A 22,941-nucleotide genomic window follows, 5' to 3' on the forward strand; every position below is an offset into this window, starting at 1 on the left:
TGACACACTGTTAACTTTACTGCTACCACTGACACATTGTTAACTTTACTGCTACCAGTGATACACTGTTAACTTTACTGCTACCACTGACACATTGTTAACTTTACTGCTACCAGTGACACACTGTTAACTTTACTGCTACCAGTGACACATTGTTAATTTTACTGCTACCAGTGACACAGTTAACTTTACTGCTACCAGTGACACATTGTTAACTTTACTGCTACCAGTGACACATTGTTAACTTTACTGCTACCACTGACACATTGTTAACTTTACTGCTAACAGTGACACATTGTTAACTTTACTGCTACCAGTGACACATTGTTAACTTTACTACCACCAGTGACACATTGTTAACTTTACTGCTACCAGTGACACATTGTTAACTTTACTGCTACCAGTGACACATTGTTAACTTTACTGCTACCAGTGACACATTGTTAACTTTACTGCTACCACTGACACATTGTTAACTTTACTGCTACCACTGACACATTGTTAACTTTACTGCTACCAGTGACACATTGTTAACTTTACTGCTACCAGTGACACATTGTTAACTTTACTGCTACCAGTGACACATTGTTAACTTTACTGCTACCAGTGACACATTGTTAACTTTACTGCTACCAGTGACACATTGTTAACTTTACTGCTACCAGTGACACATTGTTAACTTTATACAGTGTTATTATTATGGCTACAGGTGAAAATAATGCTATAGCTACCAGTGACACATTGTTAACTTGAATACAATACATGTGACACCTCTTCATTTCTGATACCACTCTTAGAATACCTTTGCCAAGAATCAATTCTCTAAGCAGGCAATCCTATTTGGTTAATGTGATACAAAATGTGTAAACTCAAATGACTTGAATCAAATTATGAAAGATCATCAGATGAAAAATTAAGAGAAAACAAAGTGATCAAAATATAGAAAGTACCACATGGTTCTGTAGCTCACCTATAATATATATTGAATTGAAACTTAGAGTGACAATAAATCCATCTTTGACATCAACTGATGAGAAATCAACAGTATTTTATAGCCCACTGAAATACCATGCTGCTCTACAATTTGGTTGGTTGGTTTGTTGTTTAATGCCACACTCAGCAATATTCCAGCTATATGACGGTGGTCTGTAAATAATCGAGTCTGGACCAGACAATCCAGTGATTAATATCATGAGCATCGATCCACGCAACTGGGATCGATGACATGCATCAACCAAGTCAGTGAGCCCGACCACCCGATCCAATTGGTCGCCTCTTACGACAAGCATAGTCGCCTTTCTGCTCTATAAATAGACCATGGAGGTAGTCTTAATATCCTAACTGCTAGCCCAGTGGACCAAGTGTTTGCTTGTCATGTAGAAGGCCTGGGTTCGATTCCCAACATAGGTACATTGTGTAAAGCCCATTCCTAGTGTACCCCTGGCATGATATTGCTGGAATACTGCTTAAAACAGCATTAAACCACACTCACTCATAAGATGTTGGAAATGTGGTTCAGTTTGGTTCAGTTTGGTTTAACACAGCTTTGAGTGTGAGTGAGTTGGGTTTAACGCTTTTAACAGTATTCCAGTTATATCACGCCTTAGACGACTGGGCCACTCGTGCCCCCTAACACAGCTTTGAACTGTATGCAAAGTGAAGCAGGGCCATGACATTTATCCCTTAGGTTAAACCCACAAGAATAGGTATGGTGCTGACAAACCAAGAAACATAAACAATGCAAAACCGAGATTGGAACCAATGGTCATCAGATACTGACACAACTAAGGGACACAACTCTTCACAGCAAATTGTGGTGCATGAGACATCTGATCCCCCCCATATTCTGCAGTTAATATTTTGAAAATATTCACTGCATATTACATTACATTCATATGTATATGTACATAGCTGATCAATGGGCTAGAATCACCCTGTTCATATCGCTGCCACAACAATTTCGTAATACTTAGGAGGGGTCGGCAACAAGTTCAACCCCATCAGACAACTTGCAGTGGCACAGACTCACTCTGATCATCTGACCAGGTGAGCTAAAAAAAGGTGACAATAACAAAATGATCAAACAAATAACTGTTAAAAAACATGTTAATTGAATTAAAAACTAAAATCTAAAAACAAATAATAAAGAGTAGTATAAAAGAGGTGTCATTCAAAGTACCCGGGTCTGTGATGAAAAGTTGATTAGTCTTGAAGTTCGCAAAGGTAAACAATAATAGGGAGAGATGGTGGGTGCATATATTACAGTGACATTTAGAAGTAAATATTTTCATAGCAAGCAGGCCCTTTTGGAATTCAGTCTAATATTAAATTATATATCACAGTAGCCAGTGCTAAGGTCTCTCTAGGTTTTCAGCAGTCACGGATGTCTCTATATAGCATAAAATTGATACTTCCAATTCAATGCCGAAGTGTTGGAATCTAAAATTTGCTCTTTCATAAAACTTTTATCATTAATATCTTTGTGCAGTACAGATGAATTGGGACTTGGCTCCTTATTTTGAGATACCGTATTTGACGTAATAAGCGCCCCGCTCTAATAAGCGCCCACGGAGATATTTGCTAATATACTGGCTAGTGAACAAACCCAATTAGCACCCCTTCCGATTTATCACTGTACACAAGATTTATATATTCGCGTATAATACGCACTCGTGTGTTATATGCACCCTTAATTATGGGCAAATAAATTCTGGAAAATATATCTGTCGTATATAAACATTTCAGGCTGTCAGCATAAACCACCAAATTTATATCTTTTAACTCTGTGTTTTTCACCAAAAAATATTCTGATAAGAACCCCCTATTCCTAATTTTGAGAGCGCCCTGGGCGCTTATTACGTCGAATACGGTATGTGATTTTGACTTAGGTACATCAAATTACAACTTAAAAGAAATAGACAATAAATATTGTTGATACGTAATGACGACGATGGTAAAAGCTGTTTAGAATTTTAGATACTTTTTACACCATAATTCCAAGGTTGAAAACACTCTCCATGCACTGAAAGTTTACTTGCTAGAACTAGTGTATTGTCTAAATTCTCGGTAGACTTTAATTTAAAATATGAAGATTATTTTCATCTGACCTTACCAAGCAATAATACATTTTACAAGTCTTAGGACTTGGGACTAGAAGCTTATGTAGTTAGGACATCTTATGACTATACTGCATATGGATGTATGGATGCATGGACTAGGGCTGGGATGAGTCCAAATTTAATACCCGGGTACAACCCTCCCTGTAACCCTACCCTGGTACCCGCTGTAGGTATCAAGAGATAGGTACAAACTGTATTAATGGGAAAAGTTTGACCGTAGCCCTGGCAAAATGTATTTAGATACACATGTAAAACAATCTGGTCATGCATACACTGATGTTTACTGCATGAAGTTTTATCTTTATTCAAATATATAAAAGTCAGAAGGAATGGGTGCATTGACAGAAAGAAATGGGAACATTAGTGACTTATAGTGTAACCATAAAGTTTTAGATATTTTTTGTCCTTAAACAATATATCACATGACTAACCATAGGTTCAGGTAGTCCTTTGGGTACCCGGATCCTACTCAGGACCCACCCGACCTGAGTACCCGAGTTAACGGTCTCAGCCCTAGTATGGACGTATAAATGTGATGATGGTCTTGAGTAGTGTTTATAAAATATTGATTTATATTTTTCTGTTTGTGCATTTGTACGTATGACCATTATGATCGACATTGAGAATGCATCATGTTTGGATAGCCGTGTTGTGTTTTATATCAAATGTGTTGGACTATTCCATGAAGCTAGGTATCAGCTAGGATTACTGATGCATTTAACAATACCTGTGTTGTTTTAACATGTAACAAAAGACACATATGACAAATGGGAGGATGCCATACAGGCGGCATCGGGACATGAACAGCTAGGTCATAAGATCGGGACATAAACAGCTAGGTCATAAGATCGGGACATGAACAGCTAGGTCATAACATTGAGACGTGAAGAGCAAGGTCATAAGATCGGGACACGAACAGCTAGGTCATAACATCGGGACGTGAACAGCTAGGTCATAAGATCGGGACATGAACTGCTAGGTCATAAGATCGGGACATAAACAGCTAGGTCATAACATCGGGACGTGAACAGCTAGGTCATAAGATCGGGACATGAACTGCTAGGTCATAAGATCGGGACATGAGCTGCTAGGTCATAAGATCGGGACATGAACTGCTAGGTCATAAGATCAGGACATAAACTGCTAGGTCATAAGATCGGGACATGAGCTGCTAGATCATAAGATCGGTACATGAACAGCTAGGTTCTAAGATCGGGACATGAACAGCTAGGTCACAAGATTGGGACATAAACAGCTAGGTCATAAGATCGGGACATGAACAGCTAGGTCATAACATCGAGACGTGAAGAGCAAGGTCATAAGATCGGGACACGAACAGCTAGGTCATAACATCGGGACGTGAACAGCTAGGTCATAAGATCGGGACATGAACTGCTAGGTCATAAGATCGGGACATAAACAGCTAGGTCATAACATCGGGACGTGAACAGCTAGGTCATAAGATCGGGACATGAACAGCTAGGTCACAAGATCGGGACATGAACAGCTAGGTCATAAGATCGGGACATGAACTGCTAGGTCATAAGATCAGGACATGAACAGCTAGGTCATAACATCGGGACGTGAACAGCTAGGTCATAAGATCGGGACATGAACAGCTAGGTCATAAGATCGGGACATGAACAGCTAGGTCATAACATCGGGACATGAACTGCTAGGTCATAAGATCGGGACCCGAACAGCTAGGTCAAAAGAATCTGTGGTCATCATCAGAAACTCTCGCAGCAGACTGTCGGCAGTCCGATGATATCACAGAGAGACAGGAGGCAGGAAGGCCAGGTTAGAGAACCATGCAGGTATAACAGGCAGGCATGCAGGGTTAGGTGTGTTAGTACTGCATAGTTTGTACAAATATTACACAAGCTAATCGATTCATTTCTTCACAAAACTGCATTTATCTTTCGGTCATAACAGGGATGCTCTCTTTTTAAAATTTACAATAAAAAGTGGCTTAGGTTAAATTGAAATTTTCTTTTTACAAATTTGTTTCACTGATTCTTATGAAAATATTTTTTACTAAATATCATCACAAATAGTTTGAGTGGACATGATAAACATTAAATTTGACATTTGAGCCAACATTTGCAGATGTGTCCTTGCACCTATATTCATTCATAGAGAGATTTGTCCAATTACCCAGAAACAACAGTGACTAAGCAGCAGGGATGAAGCTCGATCATGTTAGAATTTTGCAAGATACAGTATAAAGAAGGTGATATTGTACAAACTATACAAAAAATAAGAATTAGTCAACAAAATGGCAAAATGTGACTACCATGCCACAGAACTACTTCTCGGAGAAAGACATACCATTATACAAGACTTGTGGCTCCGTTTGGCACCATGTAGAGCATACAGAAGCAAATATATTAGGAAGGACCATGAACAAACACTTAATATTCAGTGGTTCAAGAATCTGTAGGTCTGGTGCTGACCATTTTTTTCAATAAAAGATAAATCCTGTCAGCACATATTTGAGAACTAGAAAAGAGAACTATCATTGTTGAAACTTGAATTAATTCAGCAAAACCATGTTTTTCCTTTTCATGTTTCATTTTTTAAGCGTCAGTGGATCCTTAAACCAATCAAAAACAAAAGAACTTTCAAAAAAGAAATCTAAAGTTTCTAAAAAAAATTTGTGTTACTATTTAATGAGAGCAATCGTCTTGCAAGCAAGTGATCGTGTAGGGATTTCCGGGGAAGCAAATTCCAACTGTATCATGGCAGCCTGATCCATGAACAAGTGGTCAATAGTGCGAGCATTAACTGAGTCAGGGTATGAAGATGCACAATGTGTCATACTAGAAAGTGTTACGGATATCACGCCACTTCGGACACAGAAGGCCTATTTGCTCACACACATTGTGCCAGTTCACACTTCAGAGTTGTCTTCCCTTGGGGTCGTGCCAGTTCACACTTCAGAGTTGTCTTCCCTTGATGTCACCCATCAAAGTACTATTCAAACTCAGAAGCCATTGTTACCACGAAATTGACATTTTAGTCAGCTCTTTCAAATAAGGGCTCTATGTAAATATTCTGCTTAGGAATTTCGAGCCATCAAATATCCAAGAACTTAAAATACAGATTCCTCAACCACTGTTACTATAGCAACATCTGATCACTCTTGTTAGAGGTTCCACATCTCTATAAATTTCTATTGAACTCAAAGTGCCATTTATAAAAAAACAAATTTAGTACAAACAATTTCAAAATAAATCTCCTTTTATTATTTTACAATCCTAAAAAGGGAAATATCCAAACCCAAATATGTATAAGTTTTACAGCATGTACACTGTAGCGAACATTGTTTTGTATAGAAAATATTGGAATGAATGAATAAATGAAATGAATTAATTGTTTTTTGATGGTTGGTGAGACATGGTAAGTGAATACATGGTATTGATGATAAACATCAAAATGATGATGATGATGAATACTGCTGTTGAATATCTTATTAACTTGCAATCGTTTGAGAACATTGAATGAAATGTTGATTTATGTTATGACAATGATTTGCTCTTGTGAGGAATATTTATCAGAAACAAATATACTTTCATGAAAAAGAAACACATTACAAAATATGATTTTGAAAAAATAATAATTAGAAATGAATACAAACTGAAAATTTAAGTTCCAAATTAATACATATTACAAAATCATGAAATCATTATAATCATGCTTGATAAATAATTCCAATAAATATGCAGCTACTAAACTAAGGTTGAAATTTGGTATGCCTTAATCATAAATGATAATATCATATTAGCAATATATTTTATGTTTGTTAAACAGTTACAATGGATACAAAGAATTACAGCAACTGATAGTTAGATTTTACACAAATATTCCCATAAGTGTTACTTAATTGGGAGACTGTTAAAGATATACATTTCAACCTTAATTTCACTTTATCTACTATGCATTGAGAAGCTAGCTAGAAGAGAGTCAGACAGTGATGACTAGAGTGAACACTTACTCCTTGTAAGGCGAGACCCCGATGGGTGACAACTGTCCTGTGAACTTTGTGATTGTGACCGCGGTGCCGATACCCCGGACCACAATGCCGGACTCCCCTTCCAGATCAAAACAATGGCAGTAGCTTGAGAACAGAGAAAAATTAGCAAAGTTCAACAATGCAAGTGTTTCAGGAAGCCAACAGAGCCATTGCAACAGAAACATCTTTGGTCTGAAAGAAAATTTACTTGTTAACTAGAAAGACCCCTTTCAAAAATTTCACAAATATTTCACATTTTCATATCTGTGCTTTCTTCCTTCTTAAAAGTAAGAGTGAGTGAGTGAACAGTATTTCAGTCATATCACAGGGTGTCGTCTTGATGTGGGAGGAAAGCCAGAATGCAGGTCTAAGATGTTTACAACATTGATGAAACCCACAGGCACAGGTATGGTGCTGATAAACATAGAAACATAACCATGATGACTTCTTTCAGTGGCATTTAGAAGTTGGTGTGATGAAGAAAGACGAGTTCTATGGATGAACAACTTCTTTATTACAATTAGTGCGACGTTTTGGTGTAGGTGTTAGGATCTACACCGAAACATCGCACTAATTGTAATAAAGAAGTTGTTCATCCATAGAACTTGTCTTTCTTCATAACCATGATGAATTGGGATTTGATCCCACGAACAAAGGTTTATGGCTTGTCCATGGGCCGCAATTGTGCACAGTGAATTTCAGCGATTAGTCAGAAAGTAAGAACATTATCAGGACTTTTAGTGATTATATTGACATCATATACTGCACCAAATCAGGAGAACACTGAGGCTTGCCGAGGATTTTTTCCACTTTTATCAACGAGTGTTGATATATTTGATATCAAAAGACACGAGAGTGAGATTATATTTATCATCCAACATCATTTCTTCCAACCTTTTCAGTTTGTAGACAGTAATAAGTAGTGTCTTAAGTGTAAAAAGTACTGCTAACAGCTTCAGTAGCAGAGCCATTAGTGATATCATTTGATTGTGACGTCATGGTAACCAACGACGTCACAATGGTCGGCAAAGCATTGTGATGTAATTTCATTGCAGCGATATCTACAATGTAGATATCGCTTGATCTCACCCAAGCAGTATCTCCTGTGGGAACCAGTTTTGGATGATAAAGATGACTCACTTAACACTTAAATACAGACCTCTTTTCTCCATCAATGGGTTTTTTTCACTATCAACTTGTTTGGCAGATGTAAATGTAAGGCCTTTTAAAGGCTGGGCAGCCAAATTCAAGGCCCTTTGAAACCTGTGCGAACCATGCATTACACATTGTGTGAAGGGTTTCAGAAACCCTGTGTCTCACCCCAGTACAGCATTGCCTCCCATCTCCATCACCTTGACCCCAATCTTCCGCTGTAGTTCACCTAAAACAGCAACATTCATGCAGGTGTATGTGGAGGCAATTTTCAAGAAGAAATATAGAGTTATGAGGTGTACTATTGCTCCCAGTACAGTGATCCCTTTTTGCTTTAAAGCAGGGTATAAGGGATTGATTCTCCCGCTGAGAAATTTATTTCCCCCCAAGGCGGGATACATGGCATTCTATCAAGATCACGCGAACAATCAGATCTCATCATTCTGAAATGATGTATGATAAGGATCTATACCAAAGCGTCTCACAGTTACAGTTCAATAAAGAAGCTGTTACCCATAATTGTTTTGTAGACTTTAACACTGTACTAATTTTGCTGTCCAAATCCTACTGCCTAATTTGTTCTCGGTCATTTAAACTCATCTGCAAATATTGATATGGCCACAAAGCTGGAGGTCGAATAGTTCAAATATGTAAGGACTAGTAGTTTTCTCTCAAATGTAGTTACCGTATTCGACATAATAAGCGCCCAGGGTGCTCTCAAAATTAGAAATAGGGGGCTCTTATTAGAATATTATTTTGGTGAAAAAACAGAGTTAAAGGATAAATTTAGTGGTTTATGCTGACAGCCTGAAATGTTTATATACGACAGATATATTTTTCCAGAATTTAATTGCCCATAATTAAGGGTGCATATAACACACGAGTGCGTATGATACGAGAATAAATAAGTCTTGTCTCATTGATCAATCGGAAGGGGGGCTAATTGGGATTGTTCACTAGCCAATATATTAGCAAATATCGCCGTGGGCGCTTTTTAGAGCGGGGCGCTTATTACGTTGAATACGGTATGTTAAATCACTAATGGGAATGAGGCAGACCTTATTCCCCACAAGATATAACACAAGCCAGTAAAATAATGTCTGAAATTTAATAAGGTAAACACACAAAATGTTCTTTAAACCAATGAAAATAGATCTCAATGTACACTTTCTCTAGACAATCAATGAAGGAGTGAATATTTAAGAACTGACTTCCACTTTGTGTGAGTTCATTGGAGTAAGAACTTTCATAGAGTGAGGGCCAAACTGTATGAATATCAGAGCTTGAGACACGATAAACGTGATGGGAGAGGTTTCTAAAGTTGTTAATGAACCTGTGGTGGTTACATGTTTTAATCATCATTCATCAACTGGAAACCATGTTGATGAAACCATGGAAAGGTGATGAAAGATGTGTCAAATAGACACTTAGGTAAATTCATAGACTGCTGTAGACTTTCACCATCAGCCTAGACACAGATTGATACTATGATAGTTTGGATGTACATTACTTCGTTTTGTTCACAAGCATGGGTCATAGCGAAGATATTCGTGAACGATCATGCATGCAGTCAAACTCACTGACGTTACTCAATGTATACTTAATAATTGAGTTCAAGATTAAAGGGTGTAAATGGTCAGGAAGAATGTATCTGTATGTAATCGTGCTAGGGAATTCCCAGGGTTTTCCCCAGGAATGTGGAAGTAGTCTGCCAGTGTTTACGTCATTTCATGAACGCGGTCTAGTGAAAAACGTATGAACTTCAAATTGTGTCGTTCATACACTTATGAACGTCAATTTCGCAGTCATGTGACCGACCTCTCGTCCAATGGAAAAGCTGTATATTGTGTAAAATTCAAATTAAAAGATTATTAACTATTGTCTATCATAAATATATTTTCTTCCTGATTAATGAAAGTTGTTCCTGACTGGAGTACTATGGAGGTCTTTGACCCACGACGATATGTCGAATACTTATGTTGAGGTGTGGAAAGTAGTCTGTTAACAGATACAAGGAATGAAGAGCATGAGATTCACAAAAACATGTGCCAGTTGTCAAGCGAGCTGTCCCAAGACAAACCGGGAACAACTTCGTTTTACCTAGCCTGAAATTAGTTGTGGACTGGCCAAAGGAAGAGGTATGATAACAGCCCTTTCCAGCAAATGGGCCCAGGGTATAAAGGACGAGGTATGATAACAGCCCTTTCCAGCAAATGGGCCCAGGGTATAAAGGACGAGGTATGATAACAGCCCTTTCCAGCAAATGGGCCCAGGGTATAAAGGACGAGGTATGATAACAGCCCTTTCCAGCAAATGGGCCCAGGGTATAAAGGACGAGGTATGATAACAGCCCTTTCAAGCAAATGGGCCCAGGGTATAAAGGATGAGGTATGATAACAGCCCTTTCCAGCAAATGGGCCCAGGGTATAAAGGACGAGGTATGATAACAGCCCTTTCCAGCAAATGGGTCCAGGGTAATTATCATTACAAAATAACAGAAGACATAATAGACTTGATTATCAAGGATGTATCTCCAAGCCCTAAAGATATCCTTGGTTATCTCCTGATGGGCCTGACTGGTTGTTGTCTGGGTCTACAGATTTCAGTGTGAAAAATGTTCATTGACGGGTGGGTGAAAATTAAACAAACAAACATTAAACATATTAATTTTTGTTCTTCAAAAAGTTGCCTTTATATTGTCAAAAGCATCAATTTTGCATACAACAAAATAAAAGAGGGCCTTTCAAACATTATTTTCCCTCCACTTTTTATTGCCTTACTTCCAGGATGAACTTTTTTGTTACTGGAAGTGAAACATAGCCTGTGACAACTAACATGTTGTCAAGTGGGTTTAGACTTAACCTACCAGAGAGCTTGGAGAAAAGCCTCTGGGTTTAGACCTAACCTACCAGAGAGCTTGGAGAAAAGCCTCTGGGTTTAGACCTAACCTCCTAGAGAGCTTGGAGAAAAGCCTCTGGGTTTAGACCTAACCTCCTAGAGAGCTTGGAGAAAAGCCTCTGGGTCTAGACTTAACCTACCAGAGAGCTTGGAGAAAAGCCTCTGGGTTTAGACCTAACATACCAGAGAGCTTGGAGAAAAGCCTCTGGGTTTAGACCTAACCTCCTAGAGAGCTTGGAGAAAAGCCTCTGGGTTTAGACCTAACCTCCTAGAGAGCTTGGAGAAAAGCCTCTGGGTTTAGACTTAACCTACCAGAGAGCTTGGAGAAAAGCCTCTGGGTTTAGACTTAACCTACTAGAGAGCTTGGAGAAAAGCCTCTGGGTTTAGACTTAACCTACCAGAGAGCTTGGAGAAAAGCCTCTGGGTTTAGACCTAACCTCCTAGAGAGCTTGGAGAAAAGCCTCTGGGTTTAGACCTAACCTACCAGAGAGCTTGGAGAAAAGCCTCTGGGTTTAGACTTAACCTACCAGAGAGCTTGGAGAAAAGCCTCTGGGTTTAGACCTAACCTACTAGAGAGCTTGGAGAAAAGCCTCTGGGTTTAGAATTAACCTACCTGAGAGCTTGGAGAAAAGCCTCTGTCTTGCTTCATTCGATGCCCGTGGTGTCCGAAGTTTGTCAATCCACTGATATTCAGGATCGTTGTTGACAACAAGCTCCTCCACGAAACCATGGATGACAAGTAATCTGTGGCCAGCAGGGACTTCACTGGCTGAAATGGGATAGACAGGACAAGTTGGAACTTAGATAAGTGAGGTGAGGTGAAATGGGGTTTAATATTGTGTTCAAGATTATTACATAGCGGTGCCATGTTTGCCTGCTTGTACTACCCGTAGTCCTGACTAATGCCAGTGCTAGACCACTGAGATACCGTGCCGCAATTTAACATGGATACTCCCCTCAGACACAGTAAACTAACTCCGTGCTGAGCAGTTTTTGTTCTATCCTCTTAATGCTGAGTGTCAGAAAGGACACCAAGTACCACTAGACCATGGAGATGGAGAATAAAATTAAAACTGATCAAATCGCGTACAAGACTTGTAATACTCGCATATAAAAAGCTGTAAAACAGAATAAGTCTTATAAATTGTATTATATATTACTCTGCACACAAAAATATCTCCTTTTAACATTTAACAGCAACAAACCTTGAAACCATGTCTGCAATGGACTTGTGTTTTCATGCTTAACAACAGATGATAAAATATACTGACAGGCAAAATCATGCCCCTAAACAAAACATTCTGCCACTGAAGGGATTCCCCTTACTGGGGTTAAAATGGGTTCCTGCTGTTTAATGCGCTGCACAATTTCAATGATCGGGTCTTTGCCCAGTCAGTAGTTTCCGTGTTCGACCTCAGACTTTTTTAACTGCATCCTGTCAACTGATGCCATGCTACTAACAACATTTAAGACACCTTTAGTTGTCTACTCAGGGGGTAATCTCTGAAAGGCATTCATTTTTTTGAATAGAACCGAGAGCAGCAGGTGATTTATAGGGGGTCTTCCTACTTGTCCAGCACTTACTGTTGTAGGTACAATGTCACCTGAAGATGGTGATTGGTATAACAATATAGGAGATTAAGGGGGGCATCTCACATATGACACAACTACTAGGTGAACTATATTCACATACGCTGTACTGCATGAAAACATATGTAGCAATGAGTGGGTGAACATATTCACATACACTGTACTGTGTGAACCATATGTAGTAATGAGTGAGTGAACATATTAATCATTTAGTATGATATAGTTTGTTATAACCATGATAAGTAGTTTGTTATAAGCGTAGTTTGTTATAAGCGTAGTTTGTTATACCGTATTCGACGTAATAAGCGCCCACGGCGATATTTGCTGATACGTTGGCTAGTGAACAATCCCAATTGGCACCCCTTTCGATTGATCAATGTACACGACTTATTTTTTCGCGTATAATACGCACTTGTGTGTTATATGCACACTTAATTATGGGCAATTAAATTCTGGAAAAATATATCTGTCGTACATAAACATTTCAGGCTGTCAGCATAAACCACGGAATTTATCTTTCAACTCTGTTTTTTTTTCACCAAAATAATATTCAAATAAGAGCCCCCTATTTCTAATTTTGAGAGCGCCCTGAGCACTTATTAGTTATTACGTCAAATACGGTAGCCGTAGTTTGTTATTAGCCTAGTTCATCATAAGCCTAGTTCGTTATAACCGTAGTTTGTTATAACCGTAGTTTGTTATAACCATATACACAGCATATGTTCAGCAAATGACCGGGACCAAACAAACCACTTCGTTATATCCGTCTGTTCGTTATAAGTGTGTCCATTATAAAATAGGGTGTACTGTATCTGTATAGCTGCTAAGCATGACAATTGTACATATGAGCCAGTGAAAACATTTGCCATGCACCGCTACACCATTGTGCTGGCAGCTTTGGGCCACATACCCAAAAGTGATTTCACCACTTTCACTGCGACATTTAAATATTTTCTACGAATGTTATGACATGTTTCTTCTCGGGTATTGACTTAATATATATAGGACACATTACATTCGCAACAAAATCGCAATCATTGTTTTTACTTTACTTGCCCTTTAACACACTGTACCCATGTGGGGAATAGAACCCCAGCCTTCTGCATGACAGGTGGACACCTTAACCAACAGATTTCCAACAAATCCCTACTAATTCCTCCACACTATCCCTATAAATTTACTAAAATCAATTTATATATTGGAAAAATAATTGATCATCGATTTCTTGTGGCAACTGAAACCAATCACTGTGCTCACTACCAAACAAAGATCTGAGGGTATTTTAGGTGAGGTCAGTATGATCTTTGGCAAACATTGACAGACCAATTAAATAACTACCAAATTTTCTTGAGTATAGTGCCCACCCATGTATAATGCGCACCCCCCTCTAGCGGATTCAATATTTTTGGAGAAAAAAAAATTCGAATACCAAGAGCAGAAAAAAATTACACTGTACCCCTTTAGCGAAGTCCGGCAAACAAACAGGTGATGAGAAACTTGGTCAGTACAAATTCGAAATTTGAAATAAAAAATCAGGAATTTTGAGGAATTTTGAATAAAATTAATAAAATAAGTTACAAACATAAGTCCAGATAAACAAAGAACACTTTTTATAGCCAGACAGTGTAATTACATGACTAATTTGCGTACTTCAGTATGGATTTGTTGACATGGTATTACCGGTGTTACGTGCTCACGGTAATGTCTTTCCATGGGGGAAAAAAACATCAGGGGTGGTTTTGGGGAAAAAAAGTGCGCACTATACTCAAGAAAATACGGTAACTGGAAGTTGACATTAGCCAATCAGAATGCAGCTTTCTCAAGTTTTGTGGCACCAGTTACAAGATGGCAACTTCAATTCCAGACTATGCTTTGAGAAATATTTTGACAAAGTTCTTTTATAAAAATTTGAAGACTGAACAAAATAAAATTCTGGAATGTCTAATAGATGGCCGAGATTGTATGGCAGTACTTGTCATGGGGTATGGAAATTATTCAGTCTTTTTAAAATGTTTAACCCATTGAAGTGAGAGATAGACAATGTCCAGCATTCTGAATCGGTCACACACCCTGTAACTATTGTTCGGAATGCCTGTTAACATTTTCAAGGTTGCATGATTTGAAAACACATTCCAACTTTCACTTTCGTGATCTCATACGCGACACTCTGATAGGTTAGATGAAAGGTCGTTCTGACGTGACCTGTAATGGGATGTCCTAAGAATTGGGTGTTGTGGTAACGAGAAGTAAGATCTGATCTTAATGAGATTGAACTGAAACCAAACAATCATTGTATGTTATTGTATACACAAACATATTTGTTAGAAACCCTGTTTACTTATTTTTTAATAAAGCTCTTATTGTTGGAAGTAATTGCCACTATCATGATTTCAATAAAAATCTCATGTGTTATTTTCTTTTCCTTAAAGTCTAAACACTTAAAGCAGGACTCATCACATTCAACTCACTACAGAAGAACTGGATGCCGCAGGAAGACTGCCTAAACTTATTGAAGTCACTGAACAGCTCCACCTTCACCAGCACGTTCAACTCGCCACGGATTCCTGGAATATACGCGTCATCGTAAAAACTGACTTTGTTAAAAAAAGATGTAAGAAAATGAACTTTACAATATTTCTTATAACATGTGATCTAAGTTTAACATCAGGTGAACATAAAAACATCTTGAATCTTAAATCATCCGATGACCAACAAACACATTACAAAAAGCGAATAGTAGGTTTTAGGCTTAAAAATACAAAAGAATTGGTTCTCAGGCAATGACTTTGGAAAATATAGTGCAGGCGGTGGTCTTTTAGTTGCTTGTAAAAACTAGTATGAAACCAAATAAACCATTAGTACCATCAACCTGGGAAAGGGCCTCCCCACATAAACAGGAATACAAACTCCTATTGCCGCCATGACCATAACACGAGATGTGCAGTAATACAGTGCACATGTAAGGGGAAGTAACTGTGTGCTATATTGGCTCATATTGTTTTTAAGTATTAGGATTTTTATTTTATTTTTGAAAATGGAAATAAAAACAAACCTGCAGCGGACTTTATGATGATGCGGGCGTTGCCTCAGAACCAAGACTATAATATTTTTTAGCCTTAACAATTATAATTCATTGCAGTTCATACATTTTACAATTACAGTAATATAGTTAAAATACACCCAACATCAAAAACAAACTCATTATTTCTGCATAATGGGCATATTAGCTGCCATCAACTAGAAATCTTACTCTACACCAGAGTGGGTACCGACCATGCATAGTGTCATAGACAGGGAACCATCCATTGATGACGTGGGGGCTCTCTCTGGTGAGTAGGGGGTTCAGGTCAATGTACACCTTCCCTATAGCATCGTGGGCACTGTAGGTGTCGTAGTCCAGCACTCTGATTGTAAAAATAGTAAAAAGAGACTATGAAAGTGTTTCCAATTGACCCTTATCATAAGATTGTCATCAGTTGTCATACATGACCTTCACTGTGACATTGACCTCATATATAGGTCACTCACAACCTACCCGTGAAGATCTAGAGTAGAATAGATCTTCAGCAACCCATGCTTGCCGTAAATGGTGACTATGCTTGTCGTAAAAGCGACTAATGGGATCGGGTGGTCAGGCTCGCCGACTTGGTTGGTGAATGTCAATGTATCCTAATTGAATGGATCGATGCTCATGATGTCAATCACTGGATTGTCTGGTCCAGACTCGATTATTTACAAACCGCCATCATATAGCTGGAATATTGCTGAGTGCAGCGTAAAACAACAAACACTCACAACCTTTTCATATCACAGAGTTACAATAAAGTAATGTCATAACTCAATGACGATTGCAGCACTACTCCAATTCGCCTCTGCTGTTTGCAACGTGTCGTAAAATTGGTCTTTTTGTTTGATAAAAAAAGGCATAACTTTAACAATTTGACCTTCAGTCCATAATTCATGGCTTGATTGCTTCATATCATTTTCTGCCATCCAGCACCTACCTCAGTTCCAGGGGTTCATCCTGAAGCACTTCATCATCAACCTGAAACAGGAAGAAGATCTACTATCAGGATGGTTACATTATCAGTGGGAGTTTCAAGTACTGTCTGTGAGGGATGTCGGTTACTTTACATGACAGTTAGGTCACTTCATGACCCTTCATAAATAATCACAGTGACCACACAGATAATTCTCGCCATCACAGTATCCAACTCATCACCACATCCACACCATCACCATATACACAGTATCCACACCATCACCAAATCCACACCATCACCATAAACACAGTATCCACACCATCACCATATACAAAATATCCACACCATCACCATATACACAGTATCCACACCATCACAGTATCCACACCATCACCATATACACAGTATCCACACCATCACAATATACACAGTATCCATACCATCACCGTATACACAGTATCCACACCATCACCATATACACAGTATCCACACCATCACCAAATCCACACCATCACCATATACACAGTATCTACACCATCACCATATACACAATATCCACACCATCACCACATACACAGTATCCACACCATCACCATATACACAGTATCCACAACATCACAGTATCCAAACCATCATCATATACACAGTATCCACACCATCACCAAATCCACACCATCACCATATACACAGTATCCACACCATCACCATATACAAAATATCCACACCATCACCAAATCCACACCATCACCATATACACAGTATCCACACCATCACCATATACACAGTATCCACACCATCACCAAATCCACACCATCACTATATACACAGTATCCACACCATCACCATATACACAATATCCACACCATCACCACATACACAGTATCCACACCATCACCATATACACAGTATCCACAACATCACAGTATCCAAACCATCACCATATACACAGTAGCCACACCATCACCAAATCCACACCATCACCATATACACAGTATCCACACCATCACCATATACACAGTATCCACACCATCACCATATACACAGCATCCACACCATCACCAAATCCACACCATCACCATATACACAGTATCCACACCATCACCATATACAAAATATCCACACCATCACCAAATCCACACCATCACCATATACACAGTATCCACACCATCACCATATACACAGTATCCACACCATCACCAAATCCACACCATCACCATATACACAGTATCCACACCATCACAGAGGGATTAAAGAAGACACAAATCAGACAACTATTGGTCTTTTCTTCCCATATTCTGCCCTATTGAGATTAGCAGTTTGGCTGTAAACTTTGGCTTTTTAACTGCACCATAATATCTATAAGTATCTTCTAGTCAAGGTGGGGTAGCCTCATAATTAAAGAATTGGGTCATCATGTCAAATGCCTGGAATAATGCTAAAAGCATCCTAAAAAACATCAAATTCATGTACAGTAAACAACATTTATAACGAACAAGCTTATAACAAATTGACGGATATAACAAACTTACTATTTGGTCCCGACCATTTGTTGTATATATGCTTTATATATGCTTAAAATGAACTTTGGTTATAATGAAATAAAATTTGTAGTCCCTTTGAGTTCATTATAACCAGAGCTTACTGTACATGTTAAATGTTAAAACTTCCATAATGATCAGGATTCATCAGCAGAAAGGAACTATCAGACTAGTCTTTACTCATTCCTGAGGGGGCTTATATCTAGACATGGCAACCACAGATACACAATCTGAATAAATGGTTAATTGTATTATAAAGGTGGATAAATGGTGTTTGTCATGGTGAAGCGTACCTCAAACTTGTACCAATCCGAGTCCCACTGTGGGTTCAGTGACTTCCTGTACACATCAGTCTTCATCACCTCATTACTGAATCGAACCTGGAAGGGAAGTAGATAGCAGGTACTTTCCATGCTTTTCCAACAGCTATTATTGGCATTTGTGTTGAATGTTGACATTTTTTATCATTCATGTTTATTATTTTCAGATTTTGTAAACTGGTAATTGGTTGTTTGGTTGGGAAGAAAGAATTACTATTAAGAGAGTTAGGGTTAACATTTCATATGCTTTTTGACAAAGTTTAATCCTTTAGTGAGCTCACTTCAACAAATGCATCTGTGAGATCTGAGGCTCGATCCATCACTGGCAGATTCCGTGCCCCTAGGATACGGACTTTGAGCTTGCCTGGCATCTGAAGAATACAAGGTTACATCAATGTACAAAATCATGATAATATAATAACCATGTCATCAGTGATAACTAGACTACATGAAGCCATATGAAACAGCTATCATTAAATTTTAAGTTGACAATCTTGAAATTCAAATACATCAGAAAGGTGTAGAAAAGGACCAGACCTTGTATACAATATACATGTATGTACATCAGTTATACAGATAAATATGACAAATGTGTAATTTTGCACAATGTATCCCTATAAGGTAACTGTTTCTAGGTTTTAGGCAAATATTTCTGTTATCTAGCTGTAATAATAATTCAGAAACATGAATATTGTTAAGCCAGTTTATATATTTATTATGTTTACCTTGATGAGAAACATAGTGATAAGCTTGACAGCATTCATTTTCTAAATTTGATAGGAAAACATGCAATTACATTTTCAAGAGTTTAAGTCAGTGCATAAAGCTTTACGGCAATCAGTGACATACTGCAATATATTAGCAATAGTCCTGTCACAGTGATGCAACTGCTGACACTTTCTGTATTTTCACATGGTGCGTCCCGCTGGGCACAGTCCATATTGTATCCTGATATCTACACTAAAAAGTTAATTTAAGTGAAAAATAATTTTCTACACTCAAATAAGATAGGGGATAAGATGGAATTAATTATCTCTTCCTATGCCATGTGTGAACTCTATTCCCTGATTTTTATCTGTTTAACTTTTATTATCATAAATAAGTAATATTGCATTTTTGCGCAAATTGCAGGTAGCCCTAACGCCTAGATCTACACTGTGATCGGTAATACATGTTTGTCATAAGTAACATATCCATTAAGGATTTGTCTATGTAATTTATGATATTCTTTCATATCATTGGAAGACAAGAATCGTTCTACTTACTTTACGTTTCAGTGTCAACAAATAAAATGTAGAATGTCTAGAGCTGTCACATACAGACTTCTGCCATCTTGGTTCGTGTTAAAGGGAGGTAACTGGATTCCTAAGTCACTTCGGAGAATATTATCTCCCTTCCTTAATTTCACGCACCTGTCTTCCCCAGCTTTCGACATGTTCAACATTGTATATTATTTCTCCCTTTGTATCAAAATCAATACTGATAATTCATTCACTGTGGACGAACGGTACCTCGTACCATGGAGCTACAAAACGCAACAGAATTGTAGAAATAATCAATTTGATATTCTACCCAATATTTCCTGTCGAACTGAAATTTAATAATGACAAGATCGTATGGATGATCAACTTTTTATATCATAATTTGAGCGAAGTTTGGGGGTAAATTATAACACAGTTATCAAGCAAGTGATGCAAGGTCACTACAATTGTAATATGCATGTCATGTGCACTATTTATTATTCTTTTCAAATTCCACTCAAAGATCTAATTGAAAACCTGTGAGTCTAGTCACGTTGGAGTAAAGGATAGTGATGGGGGTATAAGAAAATGACCACTTTCATGAAACGGGTGAGCACGGGTATGATATTGACAAACCAAGAAACCTAATTAGCGCAAATCGTGGATTCAAATCCATGGTTATCAGATCCTAGCACGTCTAAGGGGCGCAACCTTGCAAAGTGAATTGTGGCGCCTTTGGCCACGCGTGACGCCTCAGATGTCTTGAACCTGTGTAGCAGGCGTAGGGGTAGCCGAGGCCCATGAGGTGGCAGCAAACTTTCGCGGCAGCCGCCTTCATAACTATTTTTTTCATAAAAAGCAGCCTATTCTGTACACAAAGAAATTGATATGTCAGCACATGTTTTTAATTAACAAGGTTTTTTTCCTTTTACGTATGATTTTTTATTCACGTAATGGGGTCACCGGCATTATACATTCGTAGAGCATTATCATCTGTTCATTCTTCACATGAGTTATGTTTAATCAGGATTACGAATCAGTATTCTTCCAAAATACTATTACATTTATCCACCCATGTCTACCAGTGTTTACAATAGCAGCATTATTAAGAGGTTTGCACCCGTACTTAAAGAGTTCTTATTGAGCAAGACCCACTAGGTCTTCAGCAACCCATGCTTGCCGTAAAAGGCGACTATGCTTTACGTAAAAGGCGACTAATGGGATCGGATAGTCAGGCTCGCTGACTTGCTTGATGCATGTCATCGATCCCAATTGCGTGGATCGATGCTCATGATATCAATCACTGGATTGTCTGGTCCAGACTCGATTATTTACAAAATACCGTCATATAGCTGGAATATTGCTGAGTGCGGCGTTAAACAACAAACCAACCAACCAACCAATCTTGTCGAGCAACGTATGTTGAGGGCGTCCTTACTTATTTTTGTGTTTCTCATTTCCCACCGCCTGCAAATTTTCCTCCCGCCTGAAGAATAAAATGATTTTTAATCCTGAAATATCTGCTGTACATCTGTATTTTCATGCCGCTTCTTGAAAAAGAAAGTACCAGGTTTCACAATGGTCGTTTATATAGATGACAGTCACTTTAAAAACTGTTGGAATTTGAAATAGAAGCAATCTCATTAAAATCAGATCTAAGTTCTCGCTATCGCTGTTTAGATCTGATTTTAATGAGATTGAAATAGAAGCAACTCTTTGCTACATTTTTCTGTGTTTCGATATAGGATTCGCCTCTACTAAAGATCATATATAACGCGGGGAAATGCCACAATTACAATCACACAGACAAGCCTCTCTGTTATTTGTGTCGTTAAAGTAGACATAAGTTGTACTATCTTCAGTGGTTCTCTCAGCGATAAGGGGGCACGGGTGGCCCAGTCGTCTAAGGCGCCGCGATTCGCTGTGCAGAGTTGCGTCCCTTGGGCATGAAAGAAACCCATGATTGTGGGTTCGAATCCCGGTTCGCCCGATTATGTTTCTAGGTTTTTCAGCACCATACCCGTGCTCGTGGGTTTCACCGAAGTGGTAAACGTCTTAGACCTGCATCACTTCGGGCTTTCCTCCCACATTAAGCTGACACGCCGTGATATAACTGGAATAATGTTAAAAGCGGCGTTAAACCCAACTCACTCACTCACTCTCAGCGATAAGAGAGTTAAAGTGACTCTAAACTACAAACAGCTTGACTCTAACCAACACAGCCTGTTCAAGCATCCCTTCATCAACCTATACGCCTGGTTCACTTACAGTGACCAGATTTGGTAACATGTACAGTGATTCCATGTGTTCGTACGTATATTTTACGTCATATAGCTGGAATATTGCGGAGTGCGGCGTTAAACAACAAATGAAACAAAGTAAACAAGAGTTTGCCACCTGGCTATAACCCCCGCCCCTGTTGCAGAATATATTACATAATTAAATCTAAACAAACCCTAACCTTTTTTAACCAAGGTGGAACTTGTCATGGAAATTGTACCAAAAAGAAGAGTTTGCCACTAACGTGGCCAAGTCTCCTGCCCAGCAAACGAAGTGTATATTATGTCAACAACAGTGAAATTTGATAACACAAATACATACATTTGAAAATATTTAAAATTGTGTAAGGAGTAAAAGGCAGAAGGGGAGCATCTACTTGATGTAAATGCAAAATATCCTAAAGGAACAAATTAAAGTGCTGCAAAACACAATTTCTATGAAGTTCAAGAAACAAATGAAACATTCTACACAAAAAACATGATGGAAGCACAAACTGACAAAACCAGTTACAACATTTACTACTGAATTCATTAGGGTGGGAGAAAGACAAAACATTACAAGTCACATTTTGACTCGTAATAATATCTACATGGAATATTTCTTAAGAAACATAAATGGTATTAGTTTGTGATATGTGATTATGGTCATTACCAGTTAAAACCCAAGATGTTGCTTTGGACATAGTAGATTAAATGCAAAATATTAAGATTCAAAAAGTTCAGTTCATTACTACATTGATTAACATACAAAGAAATAATGATAGTCACTTCAATATACTACACATATTCCGTCACACCCCACATGA

The 22,941-nt window shown here is 38.3% G+C and overlaps 1 protein-coding gene across 1 annotated transcript in view; it reads right to left on the minus strand.

Annotated features, from left to right (window-relative positions):
* LOC124117574 (C2 domain-containing protein 5-like) overlaps positions 1–19,952 on the minus strand; it is a 60,484-nt gene extending 40,532 nt beyond the window's left edge. The window contains exons 1-9 of the mRNA XM_048385814.1: positions 19,881–19,952; positions 18,897–18,986; positions 18,589–18,675; positions 16,779–16,819; positions 16,048–16,178; positions 15,243–15,338; positions 11,798–11,953; positions 8,455–8,515; positions 7,117–7,239 (exon numbers count right to left, since the gene is read on the minus strand). Of these exons, the coding sequence (XP_048241771.1) occupies positions 7,117–7,239; positions 8,455–8,515; positions 11,798–11,953; positions 15,243–15,338; positions 16,048–16,178; positions 16,779–16,819; positions 18,589–18,675; positions 18,897–18,986 (785 nt within the window). The 5' untranslated portion in view covers positions 19,881–19,952. The remainder of the gene's footprint in view (positions 1–7,116; positions 7,240–8,454; positions 8,516–11,797; positions 11,954–15,242; positions 15,339–16,047; positions 16,179–16,778; positions 16,820–18,588; positions 18,676–18,896; positions 18,987–19,880) is intronic.
* Between the last annotated feature and the right edge of the window lie 2,989 nt (positions 19,953–22,941).

The sequence above is a fragment of the Haliotis rufescens genome, unplaced genomic scaffold (genome assembly GCF_023055435.1).
Source record: "Haliotis rufescens isolate VD_foot unplaced genomic scaffold, xgHalRufe1.0.p SCAF_6, whole genome shotgun sequence".
Taxonomy (NCBI): Eukaryota; Metazoa; Mollusca; class Gastropoda; order Lepetellida; family Haliotidae; genus Haliotis; species Haliotis rufescens.